We start from the raw sequence: 20,686 nt of genomic DNA, 5'->3' as shown, positions 1-20,686 counted from the left end.
TATGTATTAAATTTATATGCTGCCCCTCTCACTCATCAGGTGACTCTTATTATTGGAAATACATATTTATCTGATTCTTAAGAAGGGACAAGGAAATCTCTGGAAATAAAATCTAGGTTTGGATTCTTGTGAATTCAGATTAAAGTATAGGAATATATTTAAGTCAGAGTTAAACTACGTCAGTGACAGATTACAAAGGGAATGTGAAAAGGTCAATCTTATTTGGCAAAGTGAGAATATAAAAGAAATCAAATAAACTAATTTGGACCCAACTCTTTGCAATTAGAAAAACAATTCAACTGCATGCATGATTTCATGAAGCAGAGATTATGGGGATGGTCCTTCTTCATAGCCTCCGCCACTCTCTGTCATAATGTAAAGCATCTTGCTAGAATTTCAGAAAGGAAGACCTGATTCTTCCAGGGGGCTTTTGAAGAATTTTGGCATGTTACAAAGAACATTTTGCTATATTACATTTTAATATTCTTATACTATTGGGAAAGACACATTCAAACTTGCTTTCAATTGTAGCAGCATATAAGACTTAGCAAATACATATACACACACATAATGACTACATCTATATATACAATGTTATGACTTGCTATCTGTCTAGTTTTCTATTAAGTGCTGGACTTTATCTAAAAGGAGGTTGAATGTATGAAATTCAGAGAAAGAAGCAATGCAACTATCTATGCCTTGTCAGTTTTGATTTACTTTTCTTGGTGTAAAGATAACTTAGTCTGCCAAATAAGGCAGAACAATTTGAAATGGGTTCAATATTAAGAAAATATAAAGCACAAGTTATTGATTCCAATTCTAAATAGCCAGGTATATGTTTGAACAATTGACTCAGACGCTTTTACTTTAAAAAAAAAAAAAGAGAGAGATCCATTTCTGCTAGGACAATAATACTGGATTTGAGTATAGGACTTAAGATTCTTACCTGATTGACCAGGTGGTGGAACCCCTAGTGATCCTCTCGGCAGGCATAAAAACACAGTGAGTACAGCTGCTTTGTTTCCTGAGCATGGCTCAATGGCAATTGGTTTTGGAGAACCCTGGAATTAAAGAAAAAAAATACATGATTGACTGAGATTATTTTCTAGCTTTACATATTTTTTTAAAAAAATTCAAACTATACTGTAAGTATTTTTTTAAAAGGAGAGACTGGACTTTCAACACCATTTCCTAAAGGTCTTTTGGACCTGAGAGATCCATTATGGCACAATTTCTCAAGGATTACAGACTGCTTCTGTAACCCTTGAGAAATTATGTAGAGTAATGCACATTTATGGCATGAGCCGAGGTGGTACAGTGGTTAGAGTGCAGTACTGCAGACTACTTCAGCTGCTAGCTTCAGTTTGGCAGTTCAGATCTCACCGCCTCAAGATTGCTTCAGCCTTCCATCCTTCTGAGGTGGGTAAAATGAGGATCCAGATTGTTGGGGGCAATATGCTGACTCTGTAAACTGCTTAGAGAGGGCTGTGAAAGCACTATTTATTTTATTTTTTTAATTTTATGTCGAATTTATATACCGCACCTTCTCCCGAGGGACTCAGGGCGCTGTACAGCCAGATAAAAAACATACAATATAAACATTAAAAACAGTTAAAAGAATATATATTAATTTGGCCCCAATTTAAGATAACAGACCAATTAAAAATTAAAAAATATTTAAAAATATGTTAAGCCAGTCCAGCTTGCTGGAAAAAGAAAGTTTTAAGGGCATGGCAGAAGGCACCGAGGTCTTGGATTCTCCTTATCTCTGGGGGCAGCTGATTCCAGAGGGTAGGTGCCCCCACAGAGAAGGCCCTCCCGCTGGGGGTCACCAGCCTACATTGTTTGGCTGATGGCACCCCGAGGAGGCCCGCTCTGTGGGAGCACACAGGTCGGTGGGAGGTCGTCGGTAGCAACAGGCTGTCTCGAAGATAACTAGGTCCTATGCCATGGATTGCTTTAAAGGTGGTAACCAACACCTTGAAGCACACCTGGAAGACCACTGGGACTCAGTGCAGCTCACGCAGGAGTGGTGTTATGTGGGAGCGCCAAGCGGCTCCCGTAATTACCCGTGCGGCCGCATTCTGGACCAGTTGGAGCCTCCAGGTGCTCCTCAAGGGGAGCCCCATGTAGAGAGCGTTGCAGTAGTCCAGGCACGAGGGCATGAGTGACTGTGCATGAGGGCATGAGTGACTGTGCACAGGGAATCCCGATCAAGAAAGGGCCGCAACTGGCGAATCAGGCGAACCTGACAGAAGGTCCCCCTGGCTACAGCCATCAGATGTTCCTCCAAGGACAGCTGCGAATCCAGGAGGATTCCCAGATTGCGCACTCTGTCTGCGCGCAATCTGGGAGTCCAGTGATGGAGTCAACTGACTATATCGGGATGCCGGGAGCCACAGCCACTCAGTCTTGGAAGGTTGAGCTTGAGCCTGTTCCTCCCCATTCAGATCCGCACGGCCTCCAGGCACTGGGACATCACTTCAAGGGCATCGTTGGGGTGGCTTGGGGTGGAGATGTACAGCTGGGTGTCATCAGCGTACTGATGGTACTTCACACCAAAGCCATGGATGATCTCACCCAGCAGCTTCACATAAATGTTGAACAGAATAGGCGAGAGGAAGGACACCAGAGGCACTCCACAAAAGAGAGGCCTCGAGGTCAACCTCTGCCCACCTGCCAACATGAACTGCGACCGGTCTGAGAGAAAGGAGAACCACTGTAACACGGTGCCCCCCATCCCCAACTCTTCCAACCGGTGCAGCATGATACCATGGTCGATGGTATCAAAAGCCGCTGAGAGGTCTAACAGGGCCAAAACAGAGGAGCAACCCCTGTCCCGAGACCTCCAGAGATCATCTACCAATGCAACCAATGCCATTTCCATGCTGTGCCCAGACCTGAAACCCGACTGGAATGGATCTAGATAAGATGTTTCCTCCAGGGACTTCCGGTTGGTGACCCGCGGCGATATGGCGTTGAGAGAGTGACCGCTGCTCCTCAACACCATCAGTCACCGTGTTTTGCGGACCCCTGAGGGGCGTGGAGCCCGGAGAGCCCCACGGACGAGAGAGCGAGCCGGGCGAGCATGAAAGCGGGCGCAAAACGCTGATCGCAAGACCGGGCGGCTCTGTCAAATCCAGCATGCGTGAGTCGGCCAAATTAATGGCCGACGCGAAGCCGTGGTAACCAGCAGCCAGATGGAAGCAAGAGAGATCGGATGCTGCAGTGAGGATTGACACACACCTTCCCTGCATCGAGGAGAGAAGACATCAAGAAAGGGGCCGGTGAAGTCGGGCAGGAGTGTCTCACAAACGAGAGAGGCAGCGATTGAAAGTTTCCTGAGTATCCTGGCAGAGAGAGAGCCCGACGAGCCGGCATCGAAATAAGAAAGGAAATTTGTATTGACAGTGGGCGTGCCAAGAGAGGATCGGTGAGAAAATCTAAGACCAGCATTTATTTCCTCTTTCCTTTTTTATTGTGGATATAAGCAGACCCAGCGGAGGTTGAAATTGGGTGGATCGAGTCTGGCTTTCTTTTTTGCAATGAACAGGAAGCTCAGCCTAGTGTGACAGGACGGAGGAATAATCTGCCTAGCGGTGGACAGTTTGGCAGCAAGAAATACCATAGAGTGCTGAACTTGGAGGAACGTCCTGAGCTTACAGAAGACCAGAGACTGAGCAAAAAAGAATTGAGTATATCCCAAGAAGGAGAAAAAATTATATATATATATAAAAAAAAATTAATTAATAATAGCACTTGAACTTCCAGATATTCTGTCTTCAGTATCCTGACTGTTAAAATTGAACATATCTTGATAAATTGATTTTTTCTTGGACTAGATAAAATTATACACTGTCAAGCTTTGATATTTTAAATCTTTCTATAAACTTATTTAGCTGCTTAGCATTTATAGTATCTACCAGTATTTTTATAGTATCTAAAATCATAATTGCATTTAAAATTAAATATTCAAAAGTCTCTATTTATAGTATTTATAGTGTTTTAAGTATTTAAGTATTTAAAAGTACAATATTTAGCCAAATTAATTGCTATATTGTTACATTCGATATATTGATTGTAAACTGTTGATTAACTGATATTTTGATTTATATAGTATTGAACTATTTAACTTATATTTATTAAGCCAATTTAATATTTAATACATTTAAATAATACACTGTGAGGAGGAGTTTAGAATTACAGTATAGATATTGATATTGATTGCCCACTGGAAAACTAGCTATACTTGTCTATAAATTTAGAAGGAAAAAGTAGATACAGTAATATATATATACAAATATACATTTATATAAAATAATAATAATAATAATAATAATAAAAAGATAATAGAGGCGCTAACTGGCGAATGAAAATTTGGTGTAATGTTGATAGGATAATTAGAGAGCAAAAGAAAATTTTGAAAGAAATGACAAGCATGGCATCCACAGTGGGGAAAACAGGAAAAAAGACCCCCTCTAATCCCACTATAGCGACAACCTCTCCGGCGACACAAAAATCAACAGAAAGCCTGGCAATGCAAACTCTGCAAGCATCATTAACTTTGATTCAAGAAACGATGATGGCAATGCAGGAAAAACTGTTAAATAACCATGTTGAATTAAAATCAGACATACATGCATTGGACCAGAAAATGAATGACATCCAAACATCAATAGTTAATAATGAAGTGCGAATTCAAAAAGCCGAAACAAGAATTGACCAAACTGAAAAGAAATTAGATATTGTAGACCAAACATTAACGAGCCAAAATAAAGAGATTGAAGATACAATAATTCAATTGGAGATGGACCGGGCTTCCTTCTATTTACGATTTCAGAATGTTGTCGAGGACAAAGAGGAAGACCTAGGTGAAAAGATGGCGGAGCTGATAGCTGAGGCACTTCACCAAGACAAACAGGCGATAATCAGGGAGCTGGATGACGTATATAGAGTCCAGACTAACTATGCAAGAAGGAACAAGCTTCCTAGAGAAGTTCATATCCGCTTCGCACGGAAAAAAGTTAGAGATATTCTTTACAACATGGCAAGGGATGAACAGATTACATATCGAGGAAAAGAAATAATAATTTTAAAACAGATACCAAGAAGAGTCCGGGAGATGAGGAAGGGATATAGATTTTTGGCCATACAGTTGAATAAAAGAAAGATACTATTTAGGTGGCTTCTCCCAGAAGGGATGCTAATAACCTGGCAAGGAAGAAAAATAAAAATAGCCTGAGTACAGCACAAGACTTCCTTGACCAGTTAAGAGGTGTGGAAGAAGAGCAGGGGAGCAAGGAAGAACTAGAAACAGCAGTAGTGGAGGAGGAAGCCCTACACCAACAGAATACAAACGAAGCAACTGTAGAGGAGAAGACAGAAGAAGAAGAAGAAGCCAAAGAGAAGAAAGCAAGACCAGTAAGGGCTGTAAGAAACAAACAAGAACCAATAATCAGATAGGGGTATAGAGATGAATGACTTGAAGCTAATATCTGTAAATGTTAATGGACTAAATGAATATAAAAAGAGGAAAAGAATATTAACAAAACTAGGTAAACAAAATGTTGATATAATGTGTTTACAAGAGGTACACATAAAAAAAGAAGAAAGTAAATGTCTAGAATATAAAAAATTTGGTCAAACATTTGATTCGCTGGCAGAGAAAAAGAAGAGGGGGGTGGCTATTTACGTAAAAAAAGGAATTGAAGCAGAATTGAAATTCAAAGATACAAAGGGTAGAATCCTTATGGTTGAAATTAAGAGAGGGAATTCCAAGCTATTATTAGTGGGCATTTATGCCCCGAATAAAAAACAGGGAGAATTTTTTAAGAAACTTCACGAACAATTAGTGAAAATGGCATATAATGAAATCTGTATGATAGGGGATTTTAATGGCATCGTGGATCCGGAGAAGGACCACAAGAGCAATAAAGTAAAAAAAAATAAAAGGACAAATTTACCGAGAGCTTTTTTTGAGTTAGTTGATGAATTGGATCTAATTGACATCTGGCGTACCTTGCACCCAAATGACAGACAATATACCTTCTTTTCAAACCCACAAAAGTCGTGGTCTAGAATTGACATGGCATGGGTCAGTAGGAGTTTGGGGTTAGAAATTGGAACAGCTGTAATTAACCCAAATGATTGGGCAGACCATAATCCATTGGAGATTAGATGGAAGCCTGTTCAGAGAAAATATCAACGGAGGTGGAGGTTCAATGCTAAATTACTGGGCGACAAGGACTGTATACAAAAATTCAAAGAAGAAATAAATTTCTTTTTCAAGGAAAATGAAAATAAAGGCACATCCCGTGCAATAGTCTGGGATACAATGAAGGCCTACCTGAGAGGAGTTGTGATTTCATACACCGCTCATAAAAATAAACAAGAAAGGAAGACCCTGGAAGACTATTTAAATCATATAGGAGAAGCAGAAAGAAAACTCCAAGATGATCCAGAAGATGAAGCAGCCAAAGAAAATTGGATGATGTGGAAGCATAAAGTAAATATCATGGAGCAAGAAGAGTTAGCACAAAGAATGAAAAGAACGAAACAATATCTTTTTGAGAATACTAACAAATCGGGGAGGTGGCTGGCCTATAAATTAAAAAAGGAAAATGAAAGGGGAATAATCCATACTTTAGAGGACTCTAAGGGCAAATTATTGACTAACGAGGAAGAAAAACGAGATAGGGTGAGAGAATATTACGAATCTCTATATAAAGAAGGGGAGACATCAGATGACAAAATAGAAAAGTATTTGATAAAAGCAGAACTCCCACAAATAACTGAAGAAGAGAAAGAAATGCTTAATAGAAAGATTACAATTGAAGAATTAAAAATAGCCCTCTCCAAATTTAAAAACAATAAAGCCCCAGGACCTGACGGATTCCCAGGGGAAATATATAAAAAATTAGAAGAAATACTCCAACCAAAATTAGTAGAAATTTTTAATGACGCACTGTTGGACCATAAAATTCCAGAGTCATGGAAAGAGGTGCATGTCACACTCGTGCCGAAAGAAGGTGCCGACCTAAAACAAATTCAAAATTACAGACCAATTTCGCTTCTAAATACGGACTACAAATTATTCATGGGCATAATTGCGGAAAGAATGAAAAAGATTTTAAATAATTGGATATATAAAGACCAGAACAGATTTTTACCGGGGAGACAAATTAGGGATAACATGAGAATTGTGCTAGATACGCTAGAGTACTATGAGGAACACCCCGGAAAACAGATGGCTCTGATTTTTGTCGATGCTCAAAAGGCATTTGACAACCTAAATTGGAAATTTATGATTAAACAAATTGAGATTATGAAATTCGGAACAAATTTTGAAATGATGATCAAATCCATCTATAACAACCAAAAGGCGAGTATCCTGGTGAATGGGGATAGGACTAAAACATTCCAAATTAGTAAGGGAGTAAGGCAAGGCTGTCCCCTATCCCCTCTATTGTTCATTCTGGCCCTAGAAGTCCTTCTACGGAAAATTAGAGCTAACAATGAAATAAAAGGATTGAAGATCAGGAAAGAGACTTATAAGACACAAGCATTTGCAGATGACGTTGCCCTAATCCTTGAAGACCCTATAGAGTCGGGACCTAAAGTACTGGAGGAATTAAGTAAATATGGAGAGGTGGCAGGCTTCATATTGAACAAAACTAAAACTAAAGTATTGATTAAGAACACAACTGAGAGTCAGCAAAACGAGATAGAAGAAGTATTAGGACTACAGGTTGCCAAAAAAATTAAATACTTAGGAATTTGGATTACATCAAGATGTTCGACTCTGAAAGACGATAACTATATTCCCCTAATTAGAAAAATAAAACAAGACCTAGATAACTGGAAAAAAATAAGATTATCACTTTTGGGCAAGATAGCCACAATTAAGATGAACATCCTCCCCAGAATATTATTTCTATTCCAAAATATACCAATAAATTTAGATAAAAAATTCTTTCTAGAATTAGACAAAATCATTAGAGAATTTATATGGGAGGGGGAAAAACCGAGATTTTCCATTAAAATTTTAAGAGGCAAAAGAGATATAGGTGGATTTGGACTCCCGGATTGGGAAACATACTATAGGTCAGCCAAGCTAGTTTGGATAAGAGATTGGATCACCCTGGAAAATGCGAGAATTCTTACTCTAGAAGGCCATGACTTGCAAAAAGGCTGGCACGCCCACATCTGGGAAATGGAGAGGAAAAAGAAGACATATTTCCATAGACACAAAATTAGAGATTCCTTGATACAAACATGGACCCAGATCAGACAAAAACACTACAAGAAAATCCCAAATTGGCTCTCAACGATGGAGGCCCTGACTCACCCAAATAGGTGGGAGAGGGAGAAAATGGCCAGATATAAAGATATTCTAGACGAAGGAGGGAGGCTTAAACCAAATGATACCTTACGAGAGCAAGGAATAACCTTAGATTGGTGGACCTACTCACAAGTAAAATCCAGATATCAGAGGGACAAAGAACAATATGGTATAGAACCGGGACCAAATGGATTGGACAAAGTTCTGATGGGAACAAATAAAAAGATTCTGGCAAAATTATACAATTATCTGCTAAGCGATGAGAAGTTTGAAGATGTTACAAAGAATCAAATAATTGCATGGGAGAAAAATATAGGGTGCAATATAAATTTCGGGGAATGGGAGGAGGAATGGAATAGAAATCTTAAATTGACTAGAGCGGTGGCATATAAGGAAAATCATTACAAAATGCTTCATAGGTGGTACCTAGCCCCGGCCTAGCGAAGATATATCCCAATATACATCCCAATTGTTGGAAATGCGGCCATGGCCAAGGCACCTTCTTTTACATGTGGTGGACATGCCCGGAAGCGAAAGGATATTGGAGTAAGATCAGGAGATGGTTACACGAAATAATTGGGGAAGATATTGAACTAACACCAGAGATTTTCCTCCTGGGAATAATAAAGAAGCCATATAGAAAAGAAATGACACATTTAATGATCCATATAATTACAGCCGCTAGATTGGCATATGCACAGTTTTGGAAAGAGAAAATTCAACCACCAGAAGAGCTTACAATTAAGAAAATACTCGAGTGCGCAGAGATGACTAAATTAACTTATGAATTAAATGATGAAAAGTCAGTATACTATATGGTGTGGGAAAGGTGGTACAAGTGGTTGCATGATAAAATGGAAGAAAGATCAAAGGTGTGTTAAATATTGGTTAAAAGTGAGTCAAAATATCAACAAGTATTATTTATGTAAATAGTTAAAACACTGCATATCCGATACAAATTGAAAAATGTTTATTATATTTATGTGTTCTATGTTATTGTTTGAATGATTGTTTTGTTTGTTTGTTTGTTCGTTTTTCTTATTTATTTTTTTTCCTTTTTGTTCTGTAAAAAATCTCAATAAAGTCTATTAAAAAAAAAAAAGATGTTTCCTCCAGGAATTGTGGAAACTGTCACATGACCACACTCTCAACAACCTTCGCAACAAAGCGAAGGTTGGAGACAGGACGATAGTTGGCTAATACTGCCGGGTCCAGGGAAGGCTTCTTGAGGAGAGGCCTCACCACTGCCTCTTTCAAGGCGGCGGGGAAGTGACCTTCACTCAACGAAGCGTTGATAATTCCCTGGAGCCAGTCTCGTGTAATCTCCCGGGAAGCCAGTACTAACCAGGAGGGACACGGGTCCAGTAAACATGTGGCCGCATTAAGTCTCCCCAAAATCCTGTCCACATCATCAGGCATCACAGAGTCAAACTCTTCCCAGGTAACATTCTCAAGACAATTCCTCATCACCCTGCCTGAATCTACCCAGTCAGAGTCCAAATCCCCCCGGATCTGAGCGATTTTGTCATACAGGTATTGTCCGAAATCCTCGGCCCTGCCTTCCAGGGGGTCTTCCCACACTCACGGATGGAGCAAGGAGCGGGTCACCCTGAACAGGGCGGCTGGATGATTCTCTGATGACGCAATAAGAGCAGAAAAGTAATTACACTTTGCTGCTTTTATCGCCACTAGGTAGGTCTTAATATGCGACCTTACCAGTGTTTGGTCAGATTCAGCGAGACTGGTCTTCCAACTGCTCTCCAGGTGTCTTTTCCAGCGCTTCATCTCCCTCAGCTCCTTGGTAAACCAAGGAGCCACGAGGGATTGGCACGGGTCAGAGGCCGCAAAGGCACGACTCGATCCAAGGCCCCACCAGCTGCCCGATCCCAGGCAGCCACCAGGTCCTCGGCCGAGTCATGTGCCAGATCCTCAGGAAGTGGCCCAAGCTCCATCTGGAACCTATCAGGATCCATCAGGCGCCTGGGGTGAAACCATCTTATTGGCTCTGCCTCCCTGCGGCGGGGTGTAGCGGTTCGAAGGTCCAGGCGAAGGAGAGAGTGGTCTGACCATGACAAGGGTTCCGTGTCTATATCCCCTATAACAAGACCACTCAACCACTGGCCAGAAATCAGTGTCCAGAGGTTACTGAGTGTGGCCCCCCCTGTGGGTGGGGCCTTGAACTAACTGGGTCATGGCCGTCATGGAAGCCATGAACTCCCGAGCCATCTCAGACATTTCACCAATGGATGGCAAGTTGAAATCACCCATGACCATAAGCCTGGGTGTATCAACTGCTACCGTGGCTATCAAGTCGAGTAGCTCGGGCAGGGCCATTGCCACATGACAGGGAGCCAGGTACATAAGCAACAAGCCCATCTGAACCCCATGACCCCATTTCACAAAGAGGGATTCACACCTGGCAGTCTGAGGCACAGTGGTCTCCCTCGGACCAAGATCTTCTTTAATAATAACCGCTACCCCCCTCCCCTCCCCTGGGCCCTCGGCTGATGGAATGGTCTGAAGCCAGGTGGGCACATCTCAACCAGGGGAACCCCTCCCTCTGGGCCCAACCAGGTCTCCGTAATACCCACCAGGTCCTCTCCCCCCTCCTGTATAAGATCGTGGATGAGGGGGGCCTTATTTACCACGAACCTGGCGTTGCACAGCATCAGCTGAAGGCCCAGATCCTGAGTATCTGTGCCACCTAGTATCCAAGAGGAGCCTTGGGGACCAGGGCGTGCAATTGCTCTCAAACAGCATGAAGCAGTATATAAGTGCTATAGCCATAAAACATTGTTCCCTCTTTCAAATATGTCATCTTCTAAGCTTCTGCACAAGTACTTCCATTTATGTTTTGAAATATCATTTATAGATAAAAACACATTTTAATGAATAATTTAAACTACTGAGTTAAATGCATTTTTTTTACAATTCATTTAAATGCATTTTTCATTCTTACAAATGTAGCAGGATGTATTAATTAATTTAAAATAAAAATCTGATCATGTAATCAACAGCTACTTCAGCATTCATTGAACAATTTACATACAAAGCATATAGCTTTGTTTGTGACAGTTTATTTTCCTCCAATAAAATGTAACAGAGCTACAAAATTTATTTTGAAAATTAAACTTATACTAAAATTCATTGTATTGTCTAAAAGTACATAGAGTTAGAAAAACTGTTAAACATGAAAGAAAACAAAAAAGTTTAAAAAGGACAGTGATATAGATAATAAATAATATTAATAAAGTCATATATTTATTGAAAAAACTATTTGCACACTATAAAAATGGTTGATTTAAGGAGAACTATAGAAAAACAAGAAACACTGGAAATTCAATATTTACTAAGAAATACTGCCATTTATCAATTTGTGTTATTTCTTTTTAATTCACTGTATTCCTTTGAATTTTTATTTGCTTGCTTAGTCTTCTATGCTGTAAATTTCCATAGGCTTTTTGCAGGTTACTGAACATCACAAAGATTAAAGTTTAAACAACAACAACATGTAAATATTTCATAAATTACGACAGTGCTATTCCATAGGGTACGATAAACCTCCTTGTTCCCAAATGCCATCCTAACCACCCAATTTTTTTGATACTTTGGAAGTCCAATAAAATATAGGATTGGATACTGTATGAATTGGTAGCCATTGCAGTTATTGGAGACCCAAGGGCAAATTTCAACATGCCCATAATTATCTAAGCAACTGCATGTTGCACATCTGAAACTTCATTGAATGAGAACCAGACGAATTTATGGCATGACCTTTAATAAGGAAGAATGTGAAAAGAGAATGCAAAAATGAAGAAAGAAAAGAAGGCAACTAGATGTCAAGACAAACCAGGGAAATTGCCAAAGTAAGAAGAGATGAGCTGCCAAAGCCAATAAAGATAAAAATCTTAGAAAAAAAACAAAAGAATTTCAGAAAACTCTTAGAAGAGCAAGAAGTATTACAGTATTATAACAACATATGTAAAGACATTAAAGATAGAAACAAACATGGACAATTGCAGAACATAGAAAATTTCTGAGAGGGCAATTTAGAGAATGCTGTCAGATCTGAAACATGCAAATAAAATAATACCCCATTGTTGCCACACACAACACTTTTCAAAGTGCAGTGATCTTGGTTGCCTTTCCTCCCAATAAATTAAAAAAACAAGCCTGATTCAAATAGTATTAGCATTAAGCATTTTCAATTGAACTTCATCAAAATCAACTACATCCAGTATTCTCATTTCTGGCTGGGAAAGTGTTTTATAGCATGCTTTAAGGCAGGGGAAGCTGAAGTGCAATCTTAGCATATATCATTTCAATTTTGCAGTAAGAGACTCAGGCAGCATAGAGCAAATGATCATAATTCAGATACCCTTAGGTTTGTCAGTTGTTTAAAGATAAATACATAACTCTAAATCAAAGTTATTTCAGTGGGACATGACACATTCTTTGAACTGTACTGTTGATCATATACTTTTCACAGCTTTGGAGGGGAGGACGGGGGGGGGAGATAAGGCACATGTTTGTTTGCCCAAAGCACTTAGCAACTTCAATTTATTTACCAGAATTGTCATATTTTGGATGGTAAGAAGCAGAAGCCGTTATGCTTTGCCAGAAAAGCCACCAAAGAGAGCTAGACCATAAATAAAGCATTGGAATACATAATGCAAGCAGGAAATAGTGAAAATGGAGACAATATGCTGTTCTGATCTAAAGGGTAGCTAAAACCTTATTTTAAAAAAAAGTATCTAAAACCTTCTAAAAAAACAAAATCAACTACTGCACAAAAGGAACAATTCAATTAAAATTAAGCAGCTTAAAACAAGTTTTGTATTCACATAATGATTAGGTCAATTATTGGGAAAAAATGGCCCTTTTACTTCTGTGGGCTTGTTGACAGACTCACAACAGCAGCCATTCCAATCCCACAGTTGTTATTCTACCCAAAGAGCCTTTCATTCTATGCTGAAGCCTTTTCCAAGGCAGTGACCTTTCCAATTCTTTGGACTGGAACAACCATTTCCTCACTTTTGAAACCTATTTAATATGCTTTGTCTATTTCGATAAACATATTTGAAGTAACACCACAAAAAGTACAACACTAAAAAGTTTTTAATCTGCAGAGAGTATTTTAAACTGCACATAGAAAACATAACTATTACAGAATTAAATATGGCAGGCAAAAAATGAATTATTTCATTCCATTAAACTATAATAAACAGAGTCACGGAATCTTGAGCTAGAAGAGGGATGTCCAGCTTGGCAACTTTAAGACCTGTGGACTTCAACTCCCATAATTCCCAGCCAGCATTCTGGGAATTGAAGTCCTCAGGACTTAAAGTTGTCAAGGTTGGCCAGCCCTGATCTAAAGAATGTTACAGTAAGTAATATATCTTTGAGCTGACTAATTTGTTTCAGAGCACTTGGCTTAAGTTGGAGAAGTCTTGAAAGAGTTTGAACAGCAGAAGGAATGGCACTAAATTTTGGAATTTTTCTGTTAGTCCACTGGAACTGTAGGAAACTAGGCTGATAAACTTCTTATATCATTGAAGAATAAATGGGATTTATGCACAGAGGATTTGCTGGATGGTGAACACAGTCTTTTTTTTTTTTAATTTGATCTATATGCCGCCCTTCTCCAGAGACTCAGGGAAGCTTGCAATGTGTTAAGCAATAGCCTTATGTCTTCTAGTGCACATTACACTAGAGGGGCGAAAAAGTGTAAATAGTACAGAAAACCAGTGAGAGGATGATTGGATATTTGGGAGAAAATAAATTTTAGTTTCCTGGCTCCTCCTTTTAAAAAACATTTGATTCTTTGTTGCAGTATAAACAATCAGAAGGGAAATAAAAATATCATGAAATAAGTATTCATTATATTCACAAACCAAAATAAGGTGAAGATTCTGTAAAAATTTATATTGCAAGAAAAAAGAACATCCATTATAGTTAAGCACCGGCCATATATTTCTGGGCAGTCATTTCAAAGCTAGGTGCATCTAATTTTTAAAAGTGCATTATTATGCCATAAAGACAAATAGATCGTGAATCTTATGCCAAAAAAGCAATTAGAAAATTGGATTATGGAATTAATGTGAATATGTTACACTTGTCAGGAATAATAAGTATTTTGACACAAGCAGAATAAAATTTGACATGGTGCACAAATACTGATCAGATATGTTAAATATTTAAAATGCAAACAAGTATGTATTACTCACTTCCATGTTGCTAAACTAAATACCTAAATGCCAGGCTTATCACAATTAGTCTATAAATAAAAATGAATCTCTGCTCTGCTCAAATGTTTCCCCTTAAGAAATAATGATAATTTATACATAAAATTGAATTCTTAATCACATTATTAACACTGTATTTATCTGGTAAGCCCAACTAGAGTAAACATGATTTCTTTGTATACAAGCACTCATGCGTGTTGATTTGATGTAATTAACACAGCAATTTCAGAACCTCGCAGCTGTTTCTTAAAGTTCCATTTGTGACAACATAAGAGTCAAAACTTCCTCACCTCTTGAAAAGAATTAAATCAGGTGGTAATAGTATTAATATGAAAACTGGCCTTGACATTAGCAATGCAAGTCACATTAATACTTCAATTCTCTTACCATTTTGCTAATGTACTTGCTCTTTTCCTTGGCTTAATGTTGCATTGATGCTTATGCCATAATGCTGTCTTTTGTCATGTTGCATTTTATATGCATTGGCATGCACATCAAGGAACCTAAATGCTTATTTTAGAAGTTTAGCATCTTTTCTAGGCTTCACTGAACAAGAGTAATGAAATCCCACCCTCATGAATTGCAGTGTTTTCAGCCCTCATGATAGCATCAATCGGGTGAGACCATAGTCTCACTCTCTAGCAAACTACTTTCAAAACTGAATAAGGAGAGGTGTTTGCAATTTTTCCATACTGATGTCCACCTTCTGTGGCTCTCACAACTGGAAATCCTGTTCAAAATTATTGGCTTTACTATACATGTTAATTATTTAATACTTTTTTTGCTGTCTCAGTTATTTCAGCAGAATATGAAAAGAAACAATGAATAATTTAAACATTAATGAAATTATTGCACAAACACTTCCACTAAAGTAAAATCTATGCTTCAGGAGGAATATTCTTCAGAACATACTGTAAGAAGATATTTGTTCATACATTTCATGACGATTCTCTATTAGTTACCACAATATTTTTGTTTGCTTGCTTGCTTTGCCCTTTTACTTTGATATCTTTACTGTTCATTAAATTCCATGCTCAATATATTCATATTTTAGCTGCAACTTACACGGAGGAATGAAGAAAAATATCATCAATATTTTGTACTTTTTCGTACGAAGTTTTCTAGTTGAGACTTCCATAATGATTTACAATTTTAATTAATTAAATTTCCCTATCTGCTAAGTGGTAAGTAAGCATTATTATCTATTTTAGAATAGGGATCTCTCCTTTGGCTTCTTAAAATGTTGCCACCAATTTGAAGAGAGAATTACATTGATTTCTCTTTTCCATAGTTATTCAATCTCTTCAAAGTGATTTTTCTCTTGAGGTTCATAGTATAATATCAAACAAGCACATTCCTTTTCATTTCCAGAACCCATTTAAAATATTATCAAAAATACAACAACAACAACAACAATAATAATAGAACTAGTAAACTCTTATGGACATCTATCTGTACTGATTTTAACAGAGTAGCTATTCCAATCTGTTACATAGATTTTTCTCCAGTGATTCTTCTATTTCCAAGAATTCTTCTATTTCCAAGAACATAGAATTGACAAATATTTGGTTTCCAAGAACATAGAATTGACAAATATTTGGTTTATGACAAAAGAAAAAGAATGTGAGCCATTTCTGGACAACAGATCTAGAAACATGATCAAGAACAGCAACTTTTTAAAATTACTTTACCACATGCCTAAAGGCCGTGCCAATGAAACAGGATAGTGAATATAAAAAAAAAAAAAAAGAGGAAGAGAGATTGCCAAGAAAAGTAAATTCAGAGAGGAACACTGGGCTGTGGAAAGGAAACATACATTTCCATCATGCTATTTCCTTTCAGGATAAACAGCATTATGTGAAGTGCAGAAACAGAGCAAGAAATAGTAAGCAAAATAAATAAAAGACATGCGATAAAAAATGAAAATGAAACATAGCTATATCTAATTTAACCAAATAACATTAGCTATATTTCTTAATATTCTTTTAGCTTTACCTTTGATTTTACACAACCACAGATTACTTCCATTTGTTCTTTAAATTTGTCACTTGTCTCTTTTCTGAGTATTTCTTCAACTTCATCTAATAATTTGTTTGTGGTTTTCTTTCTCTAGACCAGGGGTGAAAAACTGGCGGCCTGCGGGCTGGATGAGTCATGTGCAGGCCATTCCCACTCCAGCTCCACAAAGGGGAAAAATGTCATGAAACGTCACGTGACGGCAATGTGACACTGCAAGTTTGACATCCATGTTCTAGACTTATTCACAATTCCTTCATTTATTTGTTTTGGGATCCTTTATTCTCTTTCTATATGGTCAAACCACCACATTCTACTTCTTTTTTATTAGTCACTCACTTTGGTTTTTAATTCATTTTCATTATGCATTTATTCATTCTTGACTTCTTTACCCCACACACTTATTAAATAGTATTACTTCTATTGAAAAATGTCAGGAGATGTTACATACCTACTGACATTTTCATTTCCACATGACAAAAAAAGTAAAAGCAAACAACCATTTCACTTCTTTTGGCATTCATTTCTCACAACTTATACTGCTTATAAACTTTCTAATCAACATTTGCATGGCTTAAAATTTCTCCACCCATTTCCTCATTTTTAGCAATCATTCTAATATGCTCAGGTACCTATTCTATCTTTTACATTGTTCATTTGTTACATTTGTCATATTGTTCAATCAACCATATGTAAACCAAATATTTTTATCTTGGATATAGCAATTTAAAATCCATAAGCTTTATTGTATCATATAATCTAGCTAACATTTCCTACATAGCATTCAGATTCACAGCTAATAACATGGTATCATCTAGACACCAAAATACAGGTATATTTATGATGATCACGTAATGTACGTGATTTACAAATCACGTACATTACCACCACCATACTTTAGATATTTATCCATAAATATATTAAACAACCAAGAGGACATTGCAAAATTTATGCCTTATTTCCTGATGAATAAAATAGGCAAAGGGGTCTATTTAGGTGCTTCACATAAAAAACAAATGTATTCTCAAACCATTGGCAAATAGAATGCTATCATATAGTAAAGCTTTGAAGATATGACCTACAGATAGAAAGGCATAAATGTATATACGTTTTATGTGAAAAACATGAAAAAAACAACATTAATTTTCTAAAATATGCATCTGCCAAACAAAATATTGCAAACATGTCAATATTTTCCAGCAAGGAAAAAACAACCTCTAGTACTTTGAAATATCAGATAACATCAAATGCTAAAAATATTCATACTACTTGCAAGCAACTGAAGGTTGGAAATAGCCAAAGTCATCAGCAAATTTTTCATGCTCCTGGACTATCCAAAGGCAAAAAAGTAAGGCTGGAGTCTAATCCTCCATAACATTTTGCTCCTAAGCATATCACTAGACCTGTCCCTCAATTCAGAGTTGTGGATCACAAGAAAAAGGTGCTGAAAAGCATTTCTATTGTATTATACATTGGAGAGACATTTTAAATGCTGAGAAAATTTTCAACATTTTACTGTGAATTATCTCAGATATTTAATTATCAAATGCACATAGTAAATTAAAATTCTAGAAGAGTAAAATCTAAAAACCTAATTATGCACCTGTATTAATTTGTTTTTGTGGATGCCTCTTGGACTAAGTTGTATCCTGATTCTAATTCTGCAATCAGACTCTATTGGTGACTGATGCCAGACCAGAGTGACTACAGGCATTATTTTATATTAGGTCTAATAAGACACACATATAATTTTTACTTGTTAGTTCTGCCGTATGAGATAGATGACATTCATGTGAGATTTACTTAATTTTTATGCCTATCTATTATGTTGGCAATTTTAAGATCCACGTCAACGATCAAAAAGGTTTCCTCTTTTTCTATCTCCAGTTCATGTGATTGTCCTCAGCCTTTTTTCTGAGAAATATTAACTGAAAGCAAATACAAATGTACAAGACTGAGGAACTTTTTCCTTATGACAGAATGAAGGGATTCAGGGGTGAAATCCAGCAGGTTCTGACAGGTTCTGGAGAACTGGTAGCGGAAATTTTGGTAGTTTGGAGAACCGGCAAATACCACATCTGGCTGGCCCCAAAGTAGGGTTGGAATGGAGAATTTGCAGTATCCTTCCCCCAGGAGTGGGGAGGGAATGGAGATTTTGCAGTATCCTTCCCCTGCCATGCCCACCAAGCCACACCATGCCCACCAAGCCATGCCCACAGAACCAGTAGCAAAAAAATTTGGATTTCACCACTGAAGGGATTCCTCTGCAGCTCTTTATTATTCAAAAACTGAGGGGAGGACTCTGCTTCTCATAAAGCTTTCTTAGAATGGTAAGTTTCAATTCTATTGCTTTACTTTTGCAGAATCTAATTTCTGCCCACATCACTCTCTTATTTTCAGTATAGAAAATTGGGTAAACTGGGAACTTTGTAACTCCTCAGTTTTAAATTTGATAAAATAATTGAGTGGCTTGAAAAGATCCCTTCCCCATTGAGATTCACTTTAATGATTCTCCTATTCTTTTCCATGGGAATCTTGTGAAGTCTTCCTTGGTATCTCTAGTTTCATTGCTACTGATAAGTGAAACACGGCTGGAGCTGAGAGCTCTGTGGCATAATGAAGACAGGAGGCTGAAGCATCTGCACATTAAGGAAGTGTAGAATGAGGGAGTCTGCTAGGATCTGAAAGATGGTGAATTATGTCTGGCAGGGTAAATCCTAAACCCCAAGATTATAAATTGAGAGTAAATATCCAATTCTAGGAAGATAATGGCCGTCATGTAGAAATTGGTTGTTCATTCTTGGTATAGGGATAAAAGACTAATTGAACTATCTAGTAGTTGGTTCCCTCTGCATAGCTGGTGCCTGGAGACACAAGGCTCCTGCAGTTTTATACCCAGTTAAGCAAATGATTAGAGGTTTTGGGGCTGAAAAATATCTCAAACTATTCCCAACCTATAAATATGTAAGAAATCCTGATCACTAGCTTACTGCTTACCCCTAGTGGTAAGCAGTACATTGTGAGCTGCTTCTGATGACTCTTCAGTGTTTTTACTCAGAGTGACGCTTCAGGATGACTTGGTTAATATATTTTTTCATGTGTCATTCAATTTGCCCTTGACACATAAATGGCAGTTAAAAATAAATATCTCAGATCAGTCACACTGGTCTTTTAACACAGACACAATGCATAAGGAGTTTATCAACTGGAAAAAGGTGAACCCTATATAGTTCAGTTAATATGTATTATTAAGTCAAAGCATGGTGAAAGGAGAGGAATTTGCTATATTACAATCCAAAAATTCATTTAAGTCAAGCAATTCTTTCTCCCATTAAAAAGTTCTTGGTAGATTATGATATTTTACAATTATGAATTTGCTATGGTATAATTCTTATAAGGTTTGGTGGCGTCAATTATAAACAGCAGTATTGCAGTACAGTTAAGATATAAATTATAGTCTGATAATGAAATAAATTTTGTATAATTTTGGTATCTGATATTTTTCTCAGCAACAACCAATCTCAGAGTTCCTTGTAGAAAGGCAGGTAAGGAGAACTGCTAGTGAGAGAACAATTGAAATAAACAGAGAGTTTTGCCAACAAAAATTATTACTAAATGGTAGGTTTAGAGGAAGCTTTGATTCAAAGATTGACCAAATCATTCCTTCAGCTTTATTTATTTGTATCTTACATTTATTATTTTTACAAATAACTTAAGGTAGCAAACATATACAATACACCACCCTCTTCCCCACAACAACCACCCTGGGAGGTGACTTGGGCTGAGAGAATTTATATTGACAACATAATAGAAAAGTCCTAGTGTATATCTTCCATAATGTAGAAAACAGTTTCAGAATTAAAATAGAAAATGTACATATAACCTGGAACTGTAGAGTGTAAAGAAGACAAGAGACAGATTATAAATTTATTCAATCTTATCACCTTCCCCACCCATTAAAGTTCTTTTTCTTTTTTGCTCAGGCCTATCTCCTTTTTTTGCATAGGCTTTGTAGAGAATACATCTCAGAAGCACTGCACCACATCTTTCAAAAATCCTGAAGCACCAGGGAACTACCAGAAGA

At 37.6% G+C, this 20,686-nt stretch overlaps 1 protein-coding gene across 1 annotated transcript in view; it reads right to left on the bottom strand.

Moving 5' to 3' along the window:
• The window catches only part of ATRNL1 (attractin like 1), a 489,687-nt gene that overhangs the window by 78,785 nt on the left and 390,216 nt on the right, over positions 1-20,686 (bottom strand). The window contains exon 28 of the mRNA XM_034440210.3: positions 947-1,061. Coding sequence (XP_034296101.2) covers positions 947-1,061 — 115 coding nt within the window. The remainder of the gene's footprint in view (positions 1-946; positions 1,062-20,686) is intronic.

This window comes from Pantherophis guttatus, chromosome 6, assembly GCF_059756535.1.
Source record: "Pantherophis guttatus breed Tessera chromosome 6, ASM5975653v1, whole genome shotgun sequence".
In the NCBI taxonomy this organism is placed as follows: domain Eukaryota; kingdom Metazoa; phylum Chordata; class Lepidosauria; order Squamata; family Colubridae; genus Pantherophis; species Pantherophis guttatus.
The sequence above is the reverse complement of the archived record's forward strand: the minus strand, read 5'-3'. Positions and strand labels throughout refer to the sequence as shown.